Consider the following 22,310-nt stretch of genomic DNA (forward strand, 5'->3'; position numbering starts at 1 on the left):
TTTCAGCTTTCAACAGTAGCATTGTGTGGAGGAAAAAGTGGCTGCCAGCACTGTGTCAAACAGCATCAACTCTAATGTTGATCATCCTGTTTAGAATGGAGCGAAAGCCTTTTCGCCATATGACATAAAGTAAAATAAGTTGGAGTTGACCTTCACTTCTCAACTTTTTTTTGTACAGTCAGGAGCAAATTCTTGGTGTTTTATATTCGGTGAATTCATGCAGGATACGCTAAGTATTTCTGAGAGTCAGCAGATTAAGCCTAATTTGCATACATATACATATACAATAGAATATCTCAGTTTAATTTTGAAATATGTATACTGTCATAAACAAATGAAGATAATTGGCAGCGTTTTCTCAGAGGTGGCCTTTAAGCTCTCAGCAGTGTCTAACCAAGAGAGCAGAAAGAAAGGAGCCAAGCCTTGTATTTTGAGCTTTGGTTTGGTCTGTCAGCCATTTGACACCATTGAAAGTTGTCTCCAAAGTCTTGGACTCCCTCACTTTAATCTCCACATCATGTACATTGTCACATGTGAACGTGTTTTCTTTCTCTCACACAAACTTGCTGGATCAATTTTCCAAGGCCTCATCCAACACCAAGTCCTGAGGCAACAGTTGGAGTTGAATCCTTGGTTAAGTTCTCATTCAGCTTTAGTCAATTTTCTGCCTTTTTTCTTTTTCCCTTCTCGCAGTAATGTCAAAGGTTTAAGCCGTGGCCATCATATCTCCATACACCATTGCAGCATGAAATAGAAAATCTAATTTTCCTCTCCGTTTATGAGGTTTAATGTTACTGTCCTTGTGTATTGTTGTTGACTTGTTGCTGGAAAGCCGCCACAGTCAGACCTGGAGGCTCCATAACATAACAAAAGCTTGTTATGTATGCTCTTGGAGGATCACTTGGTAAATTTTATAATGTGTATTGAGGAACAATAGCACTGAGTGTGTCATCATACTGTGTGTGTTGCATTAGCCGAGCGGGCTGTACTGTTTCCCATGTGTCTCTCATTAGGCCATCTTTGGCAGGCCTGGCTGCTTCCACAGAGCTGAGGCGTGCAGCTCAACAAGGACACCATTCTCCACCACCAAACCCCACACTCGTTCGCCTCAGCCCAGCAGACTCCCTCCTCGCGTGGCTGCCCATCACTCAGATAGGTCTGAATTGAATCAAGCTGAAATGCTCCAGTCTTTGAGGAAAGTTAGGCTGGTTTAGCTAGCTAAATCATTATCTATTAAAAGCTTTGCCTGGAGGAATTGGATGGCATTAATTTCCTGTGGCTGGTACATTGTATAATCAAGCTGCCTTAACATTCTTGCTAGACATCAAACTGAAAGGGAAGATAAACCTTTTCGTTTTTAAATGAAGGATTAATGGTCTGTACATTTTTATAGAATAGAACTCCAAGAAAAATATCGATCTGCTAAATGTTGATTTTGTTCATTCAGTTCTTGTTCTATTGTGACCCAGCTTGCTGTTACCGTAATGTGGAGCTAGAAACGATGACGCTATGTACCCAGTGCGCACTAGCTAGAGAGTCTGGTTTGCAAGGTGCATTCGTCATTAAAAAATCACACTGAACAAGACATGTTTAGGTGACCAATTACCAGGTTACAGATTTATTAGGCTACTTTCATGAACTGAAAACACACTATGAAATGGTCAAAGAGAGAGCACACAGTGGGACTTCATTACAAGGTAGCCACATACAGCTTACCCTGTCAGTTTTACTGTAAATGGGAACATAATTTCAAAATGAACATCATGCTATATTGAAGAAGACTTGAAACTAGCAGTTGAGGACATAATCTCTTTGGGAAAACAGGTCATTTTCTCATTGAATTCAATACAGTTGGGCTTCTTTTTGCAACAAGTGCAGTTGCCCCCTGCTGGTCATTAGAAAGAATGCAGTTTAAAGCACTTGCATTGGTTTCACTTTTCAGACCCCAAACAACGACAGCATGCTCTCCGATGGTCCTAGTAGGATTCAGTGGAGCCTGCTGAATTCATATAGTAGACACTCCTTATTACTCATCAATAAGCTAATGGATTCACTCAGGTGAGCACAGATCAGAAAACCAGCACCAGCACACATTCAATTTATACATAACCTGTTTCCTTCCCTGAAATCTTTTGAGCTTGAGTTTTAAATCAACCCTGCCTAAAGTGTCTTCATTTTACTGGATCCTATCAGGACAGGTGTCTGTACTCTGGCTGGTCAGTGCACATACAGTATAGGAGGTCTATCAGTCTTGACTTCACTGACCGTCCTTCTCTACTTTCACCTGCCCTCCAGTCACTGCGGAGGGCAGACCTCACACGCGGGGCCAGTTGCATAACACAGATTGTGTGTGTGTGTGTGTGTGTGTGCGTGTGCGTGTGTGCGTGTGCGTGTGTGTGCGTGCGTGTGCGTGTGTGTGTGTGTGCGTGCGTGTGTGTTTTCAGGAGCAGCCTAGTCCTGCTGGCTCAGGAGATGGAGAAAGAGATGGCCTTGCACTAACCTCACCTCCGCATTTAGATCCACACAGTCAGCATGCACGCACACGCAGTCATGCACACGCTTAAATAAAAGCACTGGATGTTTTTGCAGCTCATATGTTGCAGCAACAACTTAATCCAGGTAAACATATTCACAGAAGGGACATATTTTGTGCATTAGGCTAGCGCAGCAGAGTAAAAGTTGTCTGTGTGAGGTAGCAGGTGCCCTGTAGGCATGGGCTAACTCACAGCTGCTTGGTGGCCCAATTGGCAAGTGAAGAATGGCTTCATTGTGTTTGGCTTGGTTTGTAGATTGGTCAGGTGGCAGGAAAAGGGTTAGACAGAATTTAGTATCAAAACAACAGCCTGGAGGGTTTTGTATGTGCTGTAAAGGTGGCATGGAAATTGGTTGGAGCAGTTGTTGGAGCAGCAGCCCACAGCTTCTCAGCGCTGCCTCTGGGAACAAGAGGCCCATTTTAAAGGGAGGCAGGAAGTGCCTGGGCGCCTCACTTCCTGTTTATGGAGTTTGTCCCAGGCGAGAGCAAGAGAGGGGGGGGGGGGGGTCTGCTGCGGCCTAATTGAACGGAGAAGGTGGTGTCGAGTAGGTAAGCCTTTCTTTGCTCTCAAACTAAAACACACACACATACACTTTCCTGCATAGTTGTGTAATTGCCTCTGTGCTGCAGTGCCTTTGGCAGCTGTGCCCCCTCATTTGTTTCAATTATCTACCATCTGACATGGCGCTGTTACCAAGGATAGACCAGAGAGGGAGACAAGAAAAACAGACGAGGAAAGTTTGTTGTAGCCTCCAGAAATGCAACTTTATTATGAACACTTCATCATATTTCACATCTTAAAAGCACAGCTGGATCCCACCTACGTCATGTTCAGATCTGTGAGTCACGCGCATTGAGCTTCTTCCTTGTGAGACTATATTTAATCAGAGAGTAGCTGTGGCGAAGAGGTTGCTCCGGAGCAAGCAGAGAAGCTGCAGAGTGCTGACTCCAGCGTGTTCTGAGGTGATGTTGGTAACATTCATTACAGAACTCAGAGGCTGCGGGCCAAAACAAGGTCTAACCTTAAATGCCCCTTTGTACCACTGGAGCCAGTGTGGTACAGGGTTCAGTTGCAGTATTTTTTTTTGTTGCTGTTGTTTGAGTCCCTTTGTGTTGCAGACAGATGTGCACACTGCACGAGCATGCCTCCCATCCCCCTCTAGGGGAGATGATGTCATTGCATAAGCTCATCTTCCCAGGTGGGAGCCAGTTACTCTTCTAAGCCAATCAGAGGCTTGTTTACACCTGAATCCCCTGGTGAGAAGGCATACACACACACACACACACACGCTTAACTTCATAGTGTTCAGAGCCGCTGATCTCATCTCCTAAAAAGGCTCAGGTTATATTGTTCCCGCCACGGCTCATCCTTCTTTTACCGTAGGATGTGATGCATCTGTGGAGGGCGGGGGGAGAATGTGAACATTAGCGCTTGCCAGTGAAATGACGTTGTGCGGCATCAGTGGTGGAGGGGCACACTGCTCTCCCTGCTCCAAGGACATCTATTGATTTGACCTCTCTTGTGCCTCCTTTCTGTCCAACTCTTTTATTTTCCCATTCTGACACCGGCAGCAGATGCTTACGCCCACTTCCTTCCCTCGCTCATTGATGCGCCATCTGTAGACGACAGGCATGCTTTTTGTTTGGTAGCATGTGTTGGCGAGGATGTACAAAAGTCGCACATAATAGTAGTGTTTCCTGTGTGTGCGATAGGATCGTGTACATACTGTGTTTGTGCGTCTTTTCCCTCTCAGCAGACTGACGGAGGACTTACTCTAATGTTTCCTCCATGCCACTCTGTGACAAAGGGCAGGGCTTCACTGTGGTTTCACTGTCTTCTAAGCAATGCCCTCAAGGGGCAAAACATACATGGCTTTGTCCAGGAATTTCCATAACATTTGCAACCTCTTCTCTTTGTCTTCAAGCTCTCCCCCCTCCTCCCTAGTACCTCCTTCCTCTCCCCTGTTGTTGTTGCCCTGACACAAAAAAACACTGCGTCGTTGCCACATCTTACCTAACAACACCACTTTGCCTTCACCCTCTGCCAAACACATACACAATGTGTGTTTTTCCTCCTGATTAGCACCCGGAGCCAGATATTTACTGACATCCTGACATGATATGCTGTCACAGCTAATTACCAGAAAAAAACACTTTGGGTTGAACACATCTATTGTCTAAAAAAAGTTAATCTCAACGTGCAGCCCTTGTGTTGTCAGTGCTCTGTGTGATGGGACTTGCTGCGGGCTAACCATCACTCCCTCTTGTTGTTGAGCTGCTGTTGTTTGGTGGCAGTGTTGTTGTTGTTATGTCCATGAGAGGCAGCGCTGGTGGTTAAATCACGCCCGCCTGCCTTCCAAGTATCTTCCTTGGAGAGATCCGACTTCCTCTCTGGGCAGGAGAGGTGTGTCTTCTTGCCTCACACACACATCCATAGTAACACAGATACTCTGTACACCTGTAAGCTGATTAGAGGTTCAGATGCACGCAGGGAGGCACTCACCAGAATTTCCTACAGGGACAGCTGACTCGCTCATATTTTCCACCAGCTTGGTTTATGGTTTGTTGATCAGTTGGCCTCCTTCAGTCACATGCTTCTCTTCACCTCTTTGCCTAATCCTGGGTGTGACCCTTTCCTACACCTTCATCCCACTCTGTGTTAATCAAACTCCTCCGCTTCCTCCGTTTCCTCCGCTATCAGATGGCGGCGAGATCTCGTCTAGTCATCAGGGTTTCACTTCTTTGTTTTTTGCGTGTCCTCTTAGGATTTTTGTGGTAAACTTACACTCACAATTTAACTCTAAAGAAATGTTTACAGGGCCCATACAGAGTCTTAAATACTTAATTCTAATTGTTGTAAATAAATAAATGTTTTCAAGGTTATTGGTATGCTTGAATTCCAATATATAACCTTAAAAAATGCTTGATTTTCAATATAATATGGTTTCATCAACACAGTCCCTCCATGTAAACCAAAAACCATTCACAGCCAGGAAAGGTCCTCTGTTGGTCCCTTACTCTGGAGATTACCAAGCGTTAAATAATCATGATAACATAAATTAATATAAAAATGTTAAAATACATTGATTGACGTGGATATAAAGGAAATCTGTTTTTTTGCATTTGCCTAATAATGTAGAAGGTACAATAGAGAAAGAGTCTGGAGTTTTATGGTTATCGTGCCTTGAAATTCTTAAATCTTTCTCTAAAAAAGCTGTACGCACCTTGTCTTTTTCCTAACTCTCTAAGATGTTAGGTTTTTGCCTGTTATGCTCGCATTGCTGACTCATCCCTGTTTGAAGAAAACAGAATGCACTATCGACGGGTAAAAGATGATATATGTGAGTGTATTTGATTATAGTTTTTAATCAAGCACCGTGTGTGTGTGTGTGTGTGTGTGTGTGTGTGTGTGTGTGTGTGTGTCGCAGTGAGGGACTGGTTATCCTCTTCTGTGAAAATGTCCTTGTTCTCTCTGTCTGACCGTGCGGTTGTTGTGATAAGCAGAGCAGCAGATATGAGTTGGCTGTTTTGAAAGCCGACCAGACTCTGAGAAGAGCCTCGGCTGCTGTGACGACTCCAGCGATGCTCTCCCAACATAACGACTACTGTACAAAATGCGCTGGAGCTGATGGCCACGTAACGTTCGCACGCTCACATCTGTGGGGAACAGTGTCAGTTGGACGGTGCAAGGATATGAGTGTTTTCTCCCCCAAGCCCACGTCATTCTCTGAGATGAGGCAGTGAAAAGGAAATCTGACAGTGGAGGAAGGCCGACACAGGAGATGAGGAATAAATTAAGTTTGAATGAATATTTGTTATTTGCGTTTTCATTTACCAAAACAAGCACTTACAGAAACAAATGAAAAACAGAACAGTACAAGACACAATGTAAAAAGCACGATAATAGAAAAACAAACAACAAACTAAGATTTAAAAAATGATAGAAAATTGCTGCTATCTTGAAAAATGTCATTAAAATGCAATAAAAAACACAATATCAACATTATACTTCTATATGGCCACTAAGAAAGCCTTATCGGTCAACCACCAGAAAATATGGTACATTTTGTAGCATATTATTACAAGATGTATAGATCTGTCTAGCTTGTTTACTTTTCGTCAGTAGTTTTAGCTCAGCATGTTTGGACCTGCTCAGTTAGTTCCATGTATTTGGGGTTAAAGAGCAAACAGGTCATTGGCTGGGGTGAAATAACAACTCAGTGTTGCTGTTCACTCACATGTGCACTCCATCAGACAGTCTGATGGAGTTGGGCCGACTGCTGGAGCAGGAAATGGAGACCCCTAAACCTCTCCTTTCATCCCTCATCTCTGCTTGTTATTGTTTGCATCTCACTGGCCGAGAGAATGCGGCCTCCCTGCACCGGTTATGTAATATACCTAGAAACGGATTGCCTTGCCATGTGTTTAAGAAGTGGACTAATGCGATTTGACTTGTGCTCTTTAGGCGGCGTGTTGATCTTATCAGCTGCTTTTTAAATCATTATCGTTTCTGCTGACGTGATGGCTTCTTGGATTTGGATTCAAGGTGGCCTCAGGGTGACGCTGTGACATACCTGTGTTTATGTAATAAAACATTTTAAACATTTTTCACATAGCTGCCTCGTTTCATCGGTCACGCTCTGTTTGATTCGGAATGTGATACGTAGAATATGTCGACTCAGTCAGACGAACTGCTCCACATCAATCAGTCACTCATTCCCCTCTGAAGAGAAGTGTTTCTCAGGCCAATAAAGTTCCATGTTAAAGGAACATTCTGTATGTTTAGGTCTTTGTGAGTTTGTTCCTGGAAGTGCTATAGGTTACATTCTCCTCAGCAGGAAATCTGTGACTTAATGCCTTCACTTAGGAGTTAATGAGCTGGATCAGGGCGGGCATGCACAGCCCTGGAGCAGAAACAGAAAGCCACCCGAACAGTTTGCATGAACTCCACACCCTCCTCTTTATCTCTGCATCATTTGCTTTAAAGACTCACACGCAGTCCCTACACTGCTGACTTAGGGTGCTCTGGTTCTGTCCCATCCCCTCAAGATCCAGTGGTGTTTAAGATGCAGTGGTGTTAGATGAATCTGATTTTGTGCTTCACCTTCTGGCCTTTTGGCGCTCAGTCACTCTGACCAAGAACTGAGGCCTTCTTCCCCTCTGTTTTTTTTTATTTTTTATTTAAATGTTTTTCTCTCCTTAGGACCATGAAAAGAGAACTCTGTTCACCCTGAAGCCCTATGGCCTACAACTCCATACTCTACCACACACACACACACACACACACACACCTTGTGCAAACATGGGCGCAACCCCAATCCTTTTCCCGCCACCTCCTCTTCACTTCCTCCATCTCCACCTGTATTCCATGACAGTCTTTCTCCTCTGTCCAGCCCCTTCCACTTTATTCTCTTCTGCTCACACTCACACACACACACTCACACACACACTCACTCACACACACACACACACACACACACACACACACACACACACACAGACGGCCTCTTGTGCTCCTGAGCAAGCAGTAGCATATTTTTAACCACAGCTCCCTTTGCACCTCTCTTTTACGTCACAAACCCTAGTCTCCTTGCCCCCAAATCTCACCTCTCCTTGCTCAGTGGTTCCACTCTATACTATACTGTTGCTTCATGTGTATTTTAATTTTTTTCACTAATCGTTTCACACTTTGCTTTACTTACCTTCTTGTATTTCTCAACCAGTCCCACTAGTAGTGGAAAGTAACTCATTAAATGTTACCGTCTTCAAAGGATGCTTGCGTCCATAGTGCTGGCTCGGTTTCAAGTGTCCTAAAAAAGCACACACACACACACACACACACACACACACACACACACACACACACACACACACACACACAGAGCATCCACACCCTTGTTATGAAACCTGGAAGGGAAAAGTGGAATGGAAAACTCAGTCTAGCTGTGAGGTTGTGTGAGTTTCAGACAATGTCTGCAGTGAGGGGCCTTTTCCAAGGGTGGGAACTGTTCGTGGTGATGTAGCCTGTTCTCAGCTTTCTTCTTAAACAAATGCAAAAAAAAAGGCTTAATCAACTTTTTAACTTTCTCCAGAGTCTGGTTGATGCTCTTTAGGTTTCAAAATGTATTTGACTGAACTTACCTGAGGTGAAAAGTGCGCACACGTACATTTTGTGCCAGCAGGTGGCAGTGTTGCCCTCACTTGCAGAGGTGTGTGTCTGTGTCTGTGTGTGTGTCTGTGTGTGAGTGTGTGTAAAAAAGAATGTTCCTCTCTCACAACCTCGGCCCTACAGCCTAACCACCCTGCACACTGTATTCCACTGGAGCTGTAATCTGTTAGTAATGTTTTGGTTTGGTTCAGAAATGTTCAGAATTTTATCTGCAGTTTGGGAGATCAGCACGTTTTAGCATGTGTGTCTGAGTGTGTGTCCTAACCTCAGTGCCAAGGTTATCATAGTCTTCCCAGGAAAAGTCACATTCTTTTCCTTTTTTTCAAGTTTAGTAGAGTTCTGTGAAGACATGCAGCCTTCAGTAACCTTTTTTTCTTTTTCCTGCAGCAATGCACAAGCCAGAACACATGCAAACACCTATACTTTTATGCAATTATAGTAAAAACTCAAATATCATTATAGTTTGAAGACACAGCATAGATGAAAAGCCCTTACAGAGCTCTGAAAAATCCCCACTAACTCCATGATAACTGGGCAATCTCCATCTGCTGATAAAGATAGTTTGATCAAAAGCTACAGCAGCTACTAAATGGGCCATGTGGTGGGATTGTTTTCTGAAATCCTGTTGCCAAAGTCAAGAATAAAGTCAACTGAAATGAACTCTGAACTTCAACCAGACGGAAGGTTTATAAGTGGAACTTACTTTAACTTACTTAACTGGCATTGATTGGTTCCTTGCTTGTCTGTTATAACCTATAAGTCATTATATAAGACACAGTACACCCACTTTCCCACACTGTCTTTGTCCCTCAGTCTCCTTTGTCATGTGATGAATCTCATGATTTTGATGGAGTGACTCTAGCAGGACAGACGGCCTCATTAACATTCCCCTTTTTACCTGCAGGCGTGAGGTTAAAGTCACATTTTGACCGTGCTATATGAACCTGTGATGCAGTATCACAGGTTTTGCCACAGATCAGCCACCTCACGTGTCTTTCTCCCACCTTGACCGTTTATCTGTAACCTTGTCGCCTCGGTAACTGCCTACAGCATTACGTCTTTTCTGACCTTGCACCTGAGCCCCGGGGCTCACAGGTAGGCGCCTGCTGTGTATGTGCTCTTGCACTTGACAGACAGGTGTTTGGCTACCCAGGTGGCGAATTATGGGATGGATCGAGACTCTCCCCTGCTAAGGAATGTAGGGAGGAGGAGTGCAGCGAGCGGCCAGGGCATGCTGTGACAACCTCCCACACCGAGCCAAACTCTTTCACTCCTCTCATCCTAACTTCTTTCACTCTCCTGTCTCTGATCTGTTTTTCTCTTCCCTGCTTATCCGGTGCCCTCTCTTCACCCTTCTCATTTAACTAATCTTCCCCCTTACTCGCTTCCTTCCTCTTTGTCCCTTGCCCTCTTCCATTTTATCCTCCTCATATTCCATTCTGGCCCATGTTGCTGATACGATAGTAGTTAATCTAAGCAGTATCCATGGAGATGGTGATTTATAAACGGCTGGACATGAGTCTGGTCTTTCTCCTGACTTCCATCTTGCTAAAGCCCTCTCTTCCTTCAGTCATAAACCAGTCAGAACATGGCCTCCTGTCTTTCAAACATACTCGCTTCCTTTTTGAAAATCCAAAACCAGAAAATATGCAGAATTTCAAACCTACCCCAACATTTCAAAACCCCAACTAACCTGACTTGTAATTGGATTATGAGTGCACTGGCAGTTAGAGTATTTTTCCTTGATGCCATTGCTCCTGTTAAATGGACCATGAAGTTTAACCCTAATATGTTTGCTAATAAGTGCACACACCTACCGCCCAAACAAGAAAAAACAAACTTCACAGATCTCCTGCTCCCCACCTCCTTTGGTTCACTCTTCATGTTGCTCCTCTTCCTCAGCTTTCCTCTCCTCTCCTGTGTTTAGCCAGGCTGCGTGTGCAGAGAGCGGTGGCATGTCTTTGCATGTAGCCCTTCCCCTACAGGAATGCAGAGCAAGAGCATGAGAGATGAAACCAGAGAGAAAAGGGGTGCACATGCTAAGGGAGAAAGATGACCCAAAAGCCTTAAAGGTGGGCAAGAACTGGTTGATTTGGTCTTTAAGACTAAGAATTCTTAAGTCGATTAGTCATTCTTTATGCTTTTTTTCATGTCTAATGACTTATTTTCAAGACACTTATGAGCACGTCTCTTGTAAAAACAAATTTTAAATTGCATGCAAAATGCATGGCTCTGGGTGATTCTTCAACTCAGAATTTCTTCAGCAGAGGAAAGCCCTAAACTCAACCTCTTAAATCATATGTATTGTCTACGAACAAAGATATGAGAGCGATAATAGCGCTGGTGCTTTATGCAGTTTGTATGACTTAGCGCCTTGCACAGAAGAGGTGTGAGCTCCTTGGAAAAGAGGCATGATAAAAAAAAAAAAGTCAAAAGACTCCCTAAGACATTAAGTACAGAGGTAGACTCCTGCTACTTTGCCAAGTTTGATGCTGCATAGTTTGGATGAGGTTTTGTCTGCGCATGCACAGACTTCATAGTGAACAGGCCACACACTCAGTATTTCATGCAGCGCACACAGTCCATTTAAAGTGGAAGGTAAAGGTGGTTCTACATTTGGTTTTCTGCTTTTTCTAGAATAAGTTTTTTTTTTTGCATGCCACTAACCAATTTTTTGTTTTTATTTATTTATTTTAGCTGTGGCAACAGATACAGCTCTCTTTTGACAAATTTAGTAGGTTGGTATTGCTGGTAAGGTCGCTGGGTTCAGTGTGCGGAGTGTCTCTTGGCCCTGCTGACCTTTTATCTGGGCCTATAGACAAACCCCAGTCACTAAAGACCTTCAGTGTGCACTGTTTTCACTGGCTAAGACCTTACCTAAACATGCTACACCACTCCCACACACCCAGAATGCATCGCCAACCGAAGGTCTTGCAGAGCAACTTGGAACTGCTCTGATTTTATTTATTCATTTTGGTTTTTACACGGTTGGCCGCCCGACCCGTCTGTCATTTTGATCACGGCTATGATTGGCTGGAGATCTGCTTTGGTAGGGCAGGGACTGGGCTGTTGCCAGGCCCCAAGGCGCATCTGCTGCGGTTGTGACTCATCTGCTGCTGGCCTGGAATCAGTGTTTTCTTTGTCTCAAATAGGTGGAATGTCCGCTGACTTTCAGACCCAACCTGTTGGGCCAGCCATCCAGCTCTCTCGGCAGTGAAGAGAGCGCTGCAGGCCAGCACACTTTGTCCGAAATGTCCCACTCATTTGGACAGCATTTAATGTTCTTATGTGGGTTTTCTTGTAGTTTTACCAGTCCAGTGTGGCTTTCCTGGAGGAGAAAAGCTGAGTTTTGTTCTTGAGTTTTTTTTACATACCAGTATAACATCTTTCAACATGGTACCGCCTCCTCACTGGTGCCTTATAACGTCAGCACTGTAATGATATGAATTACTTACATTTTTCTCCGCCGCGGCCTTTATTTTCCTCGTGTTATCTGTTGGGCGGACCAGTTATTGCTTTACTTATTGTTATTTCTTGACTCGTCAGAAAACAGGTCTATCAGTCACAAGACCAGTGACGTCACAGTGTTTCCATAAACTGCCTATATTTCTCCTCCTCCCCCACTCTTTTTAATGAGTGTGTTTTCTAATTAAATCTGGGCCTTTGTTGTCTGTCTGTATCTCCAGGGTGGTTTGCTTTTGATGAGAATAGCATACTTGAAGCAGCTTGTTATTACTGATAAAAGTCAGGCTACAAATAGTTCAGTCTCTAGGCTTACATGGTGTATGTTCCACTAATCTGAAAAAAACAATTGATCACAACTTCTTAATAGTTAAAAAGATCTTTAATTCTCCCCCGAAGCTATTTAACCCCAGCTATCCAACAAATAAATAAGAATGTAATCAGAAGTGGACTGTTCTTACATACATCTGTGCCTCCAGTGCTGCCTGTAAAAGGCCTGGGTACGTAGTGCCAGTAAACATCTGGTTTGCTATGAGAGCAGATGGCAGATGAGTGATGCCATGTCGTGTCTGCATAGTGGAAGAGACCGTGACGTGAGCACGACGTGAAGAAAGGGTAAACCTCCATCCTCCAGACGATGGTATGTAGCCATTGGTTTCCATCCACGTCAGACGTTGCATAAGAGGGTCGAGCTCAATGGCATCATGTGCTCTGTGAGCCCGCAGCTCGCATAACACGACAAACTACATGTGTGACCACATAGGCTATTACCTGTTTATCCAAAGAAAAGGCCACTTTAAGTTAAAAACCACCTGCTCTTTCAACTTGCATGCCTGATTCATTAAAGCACTTTGTCCGCGCTAACTCAGCAGTAGAGGATGTCGAGGCCCAGGCCAAGCCCCAGTGATCTTGAATGCATGTCTTCTATTTTCAGTGACCGCACTGATCCAATAGTTAGACGCAAATTAATGGAAAGTTCTCTCAGCAAGGGATTTCCATTACAGCAACACTGCTTTCTTTTGGGTGGTCACAAGTAGCACATGAGTACTTCATATATTAACAACAATATAATACTAATATGTCTCATAACTCTTTACTGTATGTTTGATGTTCTATGGCACATATAGCAGCCATACAAGGACTTTGTCAGAAATAAATTGTTTAAAGGTGGTTACATTTTGATTTAAATCTAAAACTAAAGATTGCAAAATGGATCAAACATTTGATGGCCATTTGTGGTACAGTTTTCTGCTGACACATTTTTGTTACCATCTCACAACCATATCACACAAAACTCCAGTCCCCACTAATAAACACTTGGTCACACCTGGTCACAGGTCTCCGTATCTCCTCAGTGGCTCACACAGCCGCTGATTGAGCTACCCACACTCACTCTGTCACACACTCACACATGGCATGTCCGTCCTCCCCTCCCTCTCTTTGCACTGTTCTCTCTATTCTTTATGGGCCAGGCCAGTCAGGCTGATGCTATATTTAGCTCCGGGGGAAAAGTCACCCCCTACTCCTCACCACTGCTACCACAGCAGGAGCCGATCACTGGGCCCCTGGTTCACCCAACTCCACCCACCAAAAACCCCAGTCTGGTGTGCAGGGGCGCCTGTGGGACCCTCTGTCCCTTTGATTCTTCCAGATAATTTCTTTAGATCACATAGGGGCTTCTAAACATAAACATTGGCGCCTCAGAGGGTCCATCAGTCCTCGGTAAACATTCTCCACCAGCATGTCTGCAGACTCGTGCACAAATTACACACTCCCATACGTACACACATATAAGCACAGTCCTCACATGCTACACCCTCACAATCTCTTTTATCTCCCTCACTCGGCTACTTGCACCCACCCACATACAAGGAGTGCACATAGCTTTACAGATCCCATAGATTGGTGTGTCTTTGTGTGTGTGACTATATGCTATAGCAGCCAGCTAGTTCAATATTTCTCACATCTGCAGCTCCACCACGACTTCTCAAGCTTTGTCTGAGGAGGCAGAGAGGAAAAACAGACTTGTTGAAGAAGGGGAGACAATGAGAGGGAGAGGCAAGTTAAACAAACCAAGAAAGGGAGGAGAAATGTGTGAAGAGAGCAATAGAAGAGAGAATAAGAGAGGACGTTTGTTGAGAGGCAGTAATTAGAGGGAAGAAGGGTGAGGGAAGGATGGAGCCGTAACACTGGTTGTTATCTTCTCATGAGTCGCTTGGCTCTCAATGTTCATTTCCTCTTTTTTCATTTTGTACATAGGTGCCATTGGCTCAGCTCTGTGTTGACAATTTAATTAGAATTCACATGGTACTGCAAATTATGCCCATGATATAAAACTTCTAAAATTATTGCAACAAACAATTCCCCCTCGGCCCACAGACATGCACAGAAACCTCTAGTTATTCCTGTGAATCTGCCTTTGGCTCTCAAACAGGCTTTGTTTGATTCCCTCACTGGTTTCTCCGCTTTTACATGTCTGAACATGACATGACTGCTGCCAGCCTGTCATAGTTGGACTACAGATGAAATTCAGAATAAACAAAAGGAATGTCGCTCCACAGTCCCTATGTGCACGCTGTGCTTATCATGGGTTTTCACACAGAAAACAGTGATGCACTGTGACAAAACACACACTTTTAACTTGTGGGTAAGCTGCATTTTAGCGATAAACCATTTTTTTGGATGCTTTTTCCTGTTTATGAATTTACATTTCAACTGTTTAATTGTTGTTTTCGTGGCTAATGTAACATCTGGATTTTTAAATAAAATTTATTAGGTTTTTAGCCAACACTAGCTCATTACAATATTTTTTTTTAGCTCTGTAAAAAGGGAAAAAAATCAAAGTGGTTTAACAAAATAATCTTAATTCATGGTTTTCTGGAGCTTTTAGCCTCAATCCTCATAAGCAAATTACTTTGCTCATTTTAATAAAGCATTTATATTAGGTTCAAAGCCATTTCTGAGGCATTAATAAATGGGCTGATATATGATACATTGGGGGTAATGGGCTGCTAAGAATATGTAATTTATTTCCTCCCTGTATTGTCCTTATAAATGTCTCACTTATGCAAACCTGTTCTGTAGCAGACATGTAAAATGTAGCAACACCTTATTATTCCATTGTAATCCACAGTTACTAGCTGACCACCTGTTGCTACATTGTAACTACACTTGAGGGAGATTCATCAACCACGTCCACATGGGCAGACTTTGACGTCAGCATAACACGCCCGCCGAGCCCTCTCCTCCTCGCTGATTGGACGACAGGGGACAGAGAGGGCGGGCCTTCTGTAGAGTCTTGACAAAGTTTTTTTTTTCTTCTCTTTGCTCTGTAGCAAGTCAGACTTTCAGATAGATCAAACTGCTGTGTTCATTCACACAAACGGTACACCTGAATAACCTGAAGCGGAGAGTATTTGACATCATATCTTCATGTTTTAAACTATGGTCGGAGATTATTGCTCCTTTTCTGGAGATAAGACGGAAATGCACTCTCAGAGAAACTCAAAAAACGGACTAAGTTGCAAAATGGTGCTTCAGGCAGTCGGAAAAGTACTAAGGTAAAACTTCCTGCTAGTTTTAACTTGACAAAGTGGTATCTGCTAATAACTTCAGAGCCGTGTCTGTACTGTAAATATGGCATTTCTATTTTATTTTTATGAAGCCTCTACGGACCGAGAGAGCAGTTTTGTCCGTGTACATAACGTCTGTCTTTATTAATATGTCGTATAATGCTACATTATCGGAGAAAAACTCTTTTGACTGTTTTTTTCCCGACGTCGAAATTTATCTAAAGCTGTTTTATTACAATGTTACACACGTCAAGTAATTTTGACGAATATTATATTGATCAAAATATTAAACCTACGTCGTGCTTATGTCCCGCCTGTTGCCTGCCTTAAACCAAAATAGAGAACCCTGAGCATATATTTAAATGTGTTTTCCTCTGTCTCTATATGTTAAAAGATGATTAGTTGTCTCCTCTCCGCTGTAATTACACAAGTATTGGGACCCTCTGGTTACGGGGTCACAGCAATTAAGCAGCCGTTGGTGGTAGCCTGAATGCCTCGTTCCTCTTCCTGCAGCTCTCACTAACAAGACTCAACAAGAGCAAGAGAAATGTGACACTGGCTCCTCATCTGCTCTAATAAATGATTTAAGACGCCTGTTAATGTTTAAGCATATGCACGACCTAAAGAGGAAATTATTTTAAATCAGAGCCAAATTTCATGAAACTTTTTAATGTAGCCTATATTCATAAAGGCACACATTATGGTTGAGGTCAAGTATGGCAAAACTATAAATCCTAATTGAATCCTGTCTCAGAGCATCCCATTTATACTGAAGGCTAATTAGAGAATAGATTTAGGATTAGAACTGATATATCTGATGGCTTATGTTCATCTTTTTTATTAGCATAAAGTTTGTTCTGGGTTCTTCAGTGGAAAACATTTTGACCTATATTTTAATGCATAAAAAGTGCTGTGTAAATTGATTACTTGAGCCACCATCTAAACAACACAATATGACCGACATAAGACTTAAGGAATGCATGACCCAAATAGGAGTGTTAACAGTGCGTTTGTGTGTCATACAAAGTGACAGAAACAACAACCCCAGTCACGATTAATCCCAGCGGAGAATCAATGCCATTCAGGAAGAAATACCCACGTCACAGCCGTTGAGATTAAGGCAAATATTTGACCGAGTTTACATGTTTGTGAGTGTACCCTGTATGTGTCATGTGAAGAAGACATGCAGTCATTATGAGTGTGTTCCTGCAGGGGACAGGCCGTCCTGTTGATGCTTTGGGGAAGTCTCCTCTTTCCTTTCAAGTCTGGGGACAGGTGTGTTTTCATGCAGCAGCCCGGAGGGCACATGCCTAGAAACCTACTGTCATCTGTGAAGATGTGGAGAGTGATAGTGAGGAGAATATCCACCATCTTAGGATCTCTTAACAGATTGTTAGCAGGATGTAATGGACGCAGCAGAGAGTGTTGTGGTACAGTAAGTTGTTATGTCTGTTGCAAGTCCTGTGACAGGTCAAGACAAGTTCTGCTGCTCCCTTTCTACTGGGAACTCACTGGTTTACAAGGGAATACACCCTTTAGGTTGTTTCCCTTGGAGGGACAAAGGGGTTTTTCACAAAATTGACGTCTTGAGGAAAAACTGAACAAAAACACTTCATCAAAGTTAACAAGGATGCATAGTTTGGGATTTTATAAGGGGGTGGGGGCGCCGTAGACCTGTTTATAGCTCCACTTTTTACCAGTTTCCTCCTCCGGTGAATGGTTGAATGCCCTTGGCTTGGATGCAGGTATGAATACTGGACTGGAAAAGACAGCTACGATAGCTTTTAACAATCCAGCCCCCTGAGAGTGAATAAAGCCTTGTGTAAACTTGACCCTTTTTTAAGAATTTCTTGCTCATATTGGCTGTTTCAATGGTGTGGAGTAAATACACACACACATACAACCATTCACTCTTTATTTTTGATTCAGTTCCCATTCAGATGGACTGATTGGATTGATCACAGTGTAGAGAAATCTCATTCAGCTCATATCATCCACGTGAATCACTTCCTAACGTGCCAAATCAATGTCACAGCTAACCTACTTCTAACAAGGTTACGTTTTCCAACTGCTTTACCGGCACGGTCTTATCTTAACTCAAAACCCCCTTTCCTGTCACACACACATGCGTTGTGATGTTGATGAGGCTCCATTATAGTGCTAGCAGGGGGTCCTTAAATACTCCGCAGGCCTGAGAGCCACTGAATGGGGTTTAGCACAGGATGACCAGGGGAAGAGGAGGGTAGCCAAAACCATGGTCAGTAGCTCTGTGTGTGTGTGTGTGTGTGTGTGTGTGTGTGTACAATTCTTATTTATTTACTGATTTACAGTGCTGCTGACGCCCCTGGTGATGCTACTGATTAAGTGGTGGCAGCTGTGCCTCTTTTGTTTTTGTTCCCGTCTTATCTCTTTACTCCAGAACTGCCAAACTGACAAGTATTCGTGCATCATCAGTGCACAGGAACTTTGACAGAGCAGATGTAGACTTGAACACAGCAAGCCAGAACCTCTGGTTTAGTCCATCCTTTACTCTGTCTCTTTTTAGCCCCGTAATAGCTGCTGTGGTTTAGCTTAGACTGCCTGCTCTCCTCTGTCTGTGGTTTTTCGGGGAAAAGAGCCATTGAGTCTATTCAATTTGAATCCTGAAATAGATCGGGAGGCCAGGCTTGGAGAAAACTGATCCTCCTGACTGAAGCTGCTCTTTTTACAAAATGGCAGAGTTCATTCACTCGTCTTATCGGCTGAGATTAGAGCGATATCCTGTTGCTATTGATGTTTTATTGCAGTTTTTTAAGCCCTGAACACTGTGAACCCAACAATCAGTTGACAAAGGTGGGAGTAACTTCCTGACATGCGATTGATTCTTTTGTGACCTATCAGGCGTTTGTTTGAAGGTCGGGTCAGTCAGAAGTGTTTGATTTCTCTGATGTTCCGTGGAAGGACACCTCTGATTGCCGTCTATGGTGCTTGTTATCTCTCAAATCCTTATCATAGACACAGGGGCTGTTTTCTAGCACTGTATTAGGGCCAGGTGGTGACAAGGGAATCATATCTTTGCACTTTGGAGCGCTTCTTCTTTTTCTTGAGAGATAACAAAAATGACCTCTAGTTTAGAAATGTTTTCAATAAGCTGCATCTCTGCTGAAAATGAAGAAATATTTGTGTTTTTTTTTTTTACTGTTTCAGTCAAAGTGTGAAATGTCTGAGAGAAGATAGACTTATTTGTTGTCAGTGTTGAATGGTTGCATGCAGATTGGATTAACTGCATCCATGTGCCAATAGTTGGATTCCTCTACGAACCAGAAGGCCAATTCAAGGAACAGTTGTGCAATATAGGGTTTGGCATGAGCCACAGACTTTATGGGAAAATAATTACATGAGTTCGGGCTTCAGAGTTAAGTTGTGTTCAATCAAGGAGAGCAGCAATCAAAACACAAAATCCAGGGTATTTTAAGTTGTAGTATGACTATCAGTGTTGATATATGCGCATTTTGGTCTTGAGATGATAAGCAAGTATGGAAAAAAAGCAGTCAGCATTGTCTGAAGGTTTCCCCTGTTGAAGCATGAGTGTGTGTGGGTGCATACAGAGAAGATGGAGCACTTTAGTAGCAAATTGTAGTATTTTAGAGAAAGCACTTAAACTAATTCCCCTGCATATCTGTGTAATGTGGCCTCGAGTGATTCCAGGATTAATTGGAACCAGGTTCTGGTAATGAGAAAGGCTTGTGGTGTACCTGCCAGAGGGCTGCTCCTCTTTACACGAAATGTATTTTTGAACCAAAGTTTATTCAACTTTAGCAGCCACACAGCAGCTGATATATGCACCAGTGTGAGGCCAAAGAGATGTATGTTTGACACACTTAAACAAGAACACGTGCACATACACTAAGGCCTGTCCGACACACACACACATGCTTGCACAAACGAACTCTCTCAGACCAGACAGGACTCGCTTCTTCTGGATTTTCTCGAGGTCTCTGCTGGGATCAGGCTTGTGACGCAGCTGTTGTGACCAGCTGGGTCGGCCGAGGAAAAGGAGAGGGAGACGTGTGTTAATGTGTTTATGTGTTCATGAAATCATGGGTGTGTGTTAGGGTTGTCAAAACGTTGTATCCGGATACAATACTAATTTTCAAAAGTATCGAGTATCTGAAGCTTGTTATCATAGTTGCAGTTTCTTTTTGCACAACTGTTTTTTATTATAAATATTTAACCAGTGGTTCTGTTAATTTTTACATGTTGCATTTTTTAAATTTTGGGGTCTTTGTTTTTATCCTTGTGGTATCGAGTATCGAATATTTTCCTGAGTATCGGTATCGAGTTGAAAATTTTAGTATCGTGACAACCCTAGTGTGCATGTGTGCAACATAGTGTGTTACAGGAGGAAAGGTAGTGAGTAGACGCAGCAGGGGGTTGGGGGAGGTGGTGCTGCTGGGGAAAGTGAAAGGGTTAAGAGAGTGGCTAACAGACAGAGTCGAACAGCTGTCAGTTCAGTCACTACTCAGCTCTGCAGCACTGACCTCTGTGTCACCCGACTATACAACCCTATTTCCTTATTGTTTTTTATTGCAGATAAACACCGGGTCTGTCTTTCGGCTTTATGCCCTGCAAATCTACCTGAGAAGTTCAGAATGCATCTTTTTATCGCGCACAAGATTTTGTCTCATGGCTCTTTGTAGACTTATACCACCAGACTTATACCATCAACCTGACCAGGTTTTCTGGACTGTGGGTGTGTACTGGTTCTTGTTGGTGCCAGGCAGGCTGTGGTTGTCACCCCAGCCCAGCGACATGTGCCTGGCCCTGGCCTCACTCCCCTCCACTCCTGCCTTCTGGCCTGCCCTGATCTGTCACTGATCTGGTGAGGGAGAAAGAGGCATCTGCTGCCTTTTATGGCAAAGACCTGCCTGGGAGAACTTTACCAAGAACAGACAAAGGTGTGTGTGTGTGTGTGTGTGTGTGTGTGTGTGTGTGTGTGTGTGTGTGTGTGTGTGTGTGTGTGTGTGTGTGTGTGTGTGTGTGTGTGTGTGTGTGTGTGTGTGTGTGTGTGTGTGTGTGTGTGTGTGTGTGTGTGTGTGTGTGTGTGTGTGTGTGTGTGTGTGTGTGTGTGTGTGTGTGTGTGCAAAGACAGACTATGTACGTATGAGGGGAGGAGAGCTGGCAGAGAGGAAGTTTTCTTTATCCTAAAATAAACTAATGGCTCCAGAATTTCACCTCCCATTACCACACAAATGTTCGCAAGAGGTGGAGGCGTTTGTATGGAAAATGATGAAATTACAGAGGGAAAGAGGCAGGAAATAGCTCAGTGTAACAGAATGTTTTCAAAAGGAAAGGGGGGGTGCGAAAGAACTGACTTGAACCTTTTACAGGAGCCAAACTTTTTTTTTCTAAGGGGCTTAGCAGAGTCTTTGAAGAGCTGACGGTATCTGTGGGTGAAGCTCCGTCCCCGGGTAAAGCTCCTTCACATGACGGAACATGTAGCTCACAGCTCAAAACCACATGGACCACATGAATCTGTCCGTGCCCTCATGAGCAGGAAGAGGGTTTTTTCTCTGCTTTGAGGCGGAGAAGGAAGCAGACAGAGATAAGGCTGCTTGTTTCCATGCCTGTTTTATATGTTTAATTTCTCCTCAAGTTTAAAAAAAAAGGAACAGTATTTAAAATGATGGACGATAGTTGGGAACAAAAAGATGAAGGGAGGAAAAGGGCAGAAAGAGATGAAAAGAAAAGGCAAGGAGTGAACTGCGAGGCCTGAGGCTTTTGACCCTGAACAATAGGTTGTTTGGACAGGTGAGCCCGCAGCCCTGAAGAAGAAAAGGGGCAGAACGAAATCCCTACAAGCCTAAAGAAAAACAAGATATTGTAAAAAGTAAGAGCGGGAGACGAAACAAAAGAAAAGAGCAACAGGAGAAAGAGACAGTGGCCACTCATTAATAATTAGCCAGAGTGTAATCCGTGGTGTCCTTGGTTTTTAAATGATGCACAGAACAAGCTGAGCAGATGCCTGATAGGAAGAGCCGAATACCTTGATAAATCATTACCCAGAAAATAAGAACCTGAGCCGTGTCCGTGAACATGATCGTGCAAGTGTTGGTCCTTCAGATCTCTCACAGGAGGCCCAAAGGCAATTTACAGCTAAACATTTTCTCCTGACAGCTAAATTAGACAACAGCTGACATGTAAAAGGGGGAAACTTAAACATTTACAAAGTAAACGGCTGCTGCCTGTGTCTGCTTCCACATGTTGACATGCCTTCCCTTGTTTGCTGAGGTGGAAAGCAGGGCGATGTTTCCTGGAGAGGGGAATTAAACTGCAAAGGGCTTTTGAACACTGTGCTCCGGCCAAGAGGCCTCATGCTCCACAGTCCTGTCATGTTTTGTAAGTGTTTATTAGTTCCCATGGATATCAGCTGGGCCTGTGTCGATCTACCTCCTCTCCTCATTCCTTTCTCCTGCTCTGGTCTCACTCCCCCTTCTGTTCTTGATCCCTTCTCTCTTAATCTATCTCTAATATTCCCCACTACATGTGGACTGTGAATTTCTTGCAAAGGCCCCAGCAGTCATTGCTTTTTTCC

General features: G+C 43.5%; 1 protein-coding gene across 4 annotated transcripts in view; it reads left to right on the forward strand.

The window, feature by feature from the left end:
• mob2a (MOB kinase activator 2a) overlaps positions 1–22,310 on the forward strand; it is a 65,616-nt gene that overhangs the window by 32,218 nt on the left and 11,088 nt on the right. The window contains exon 1 of one of the 4 annotated variants that reach the window (XM_059334975.1): positions 15,455–15,724. The exons of the other annotated variants lie outside the window; for them this stretch is intronic. Within the exon in view, the coding sequence (XP_059190958.1) occupies positions 15,609–15,724 (116 nt within the window). The 5' untranslated portion in view covers positions 15,455–15,608. Of the gene's footprint in view, positions 1–15,454; positions 15,725–22,310 lie in introns of those variants that run through there. 4 annotated transcript variants of the gene reach the window in all.

The sequence above is a fragment of the Centropristis striata genome, chromosome 6 (genome assembly GCF_030273125.1).
Source record: "Centropristis striata isolate RG_2023a ecotype Rhode Island chromosome 6, C.striata_1.0, whole genome shotgun sequence".
NCBI classification, from domain to species: Eukaryota; Metazoa; Chordata; class Actinopteri; order Perciformes; family Serranidae; genus Centropristis; species Centropristis striata.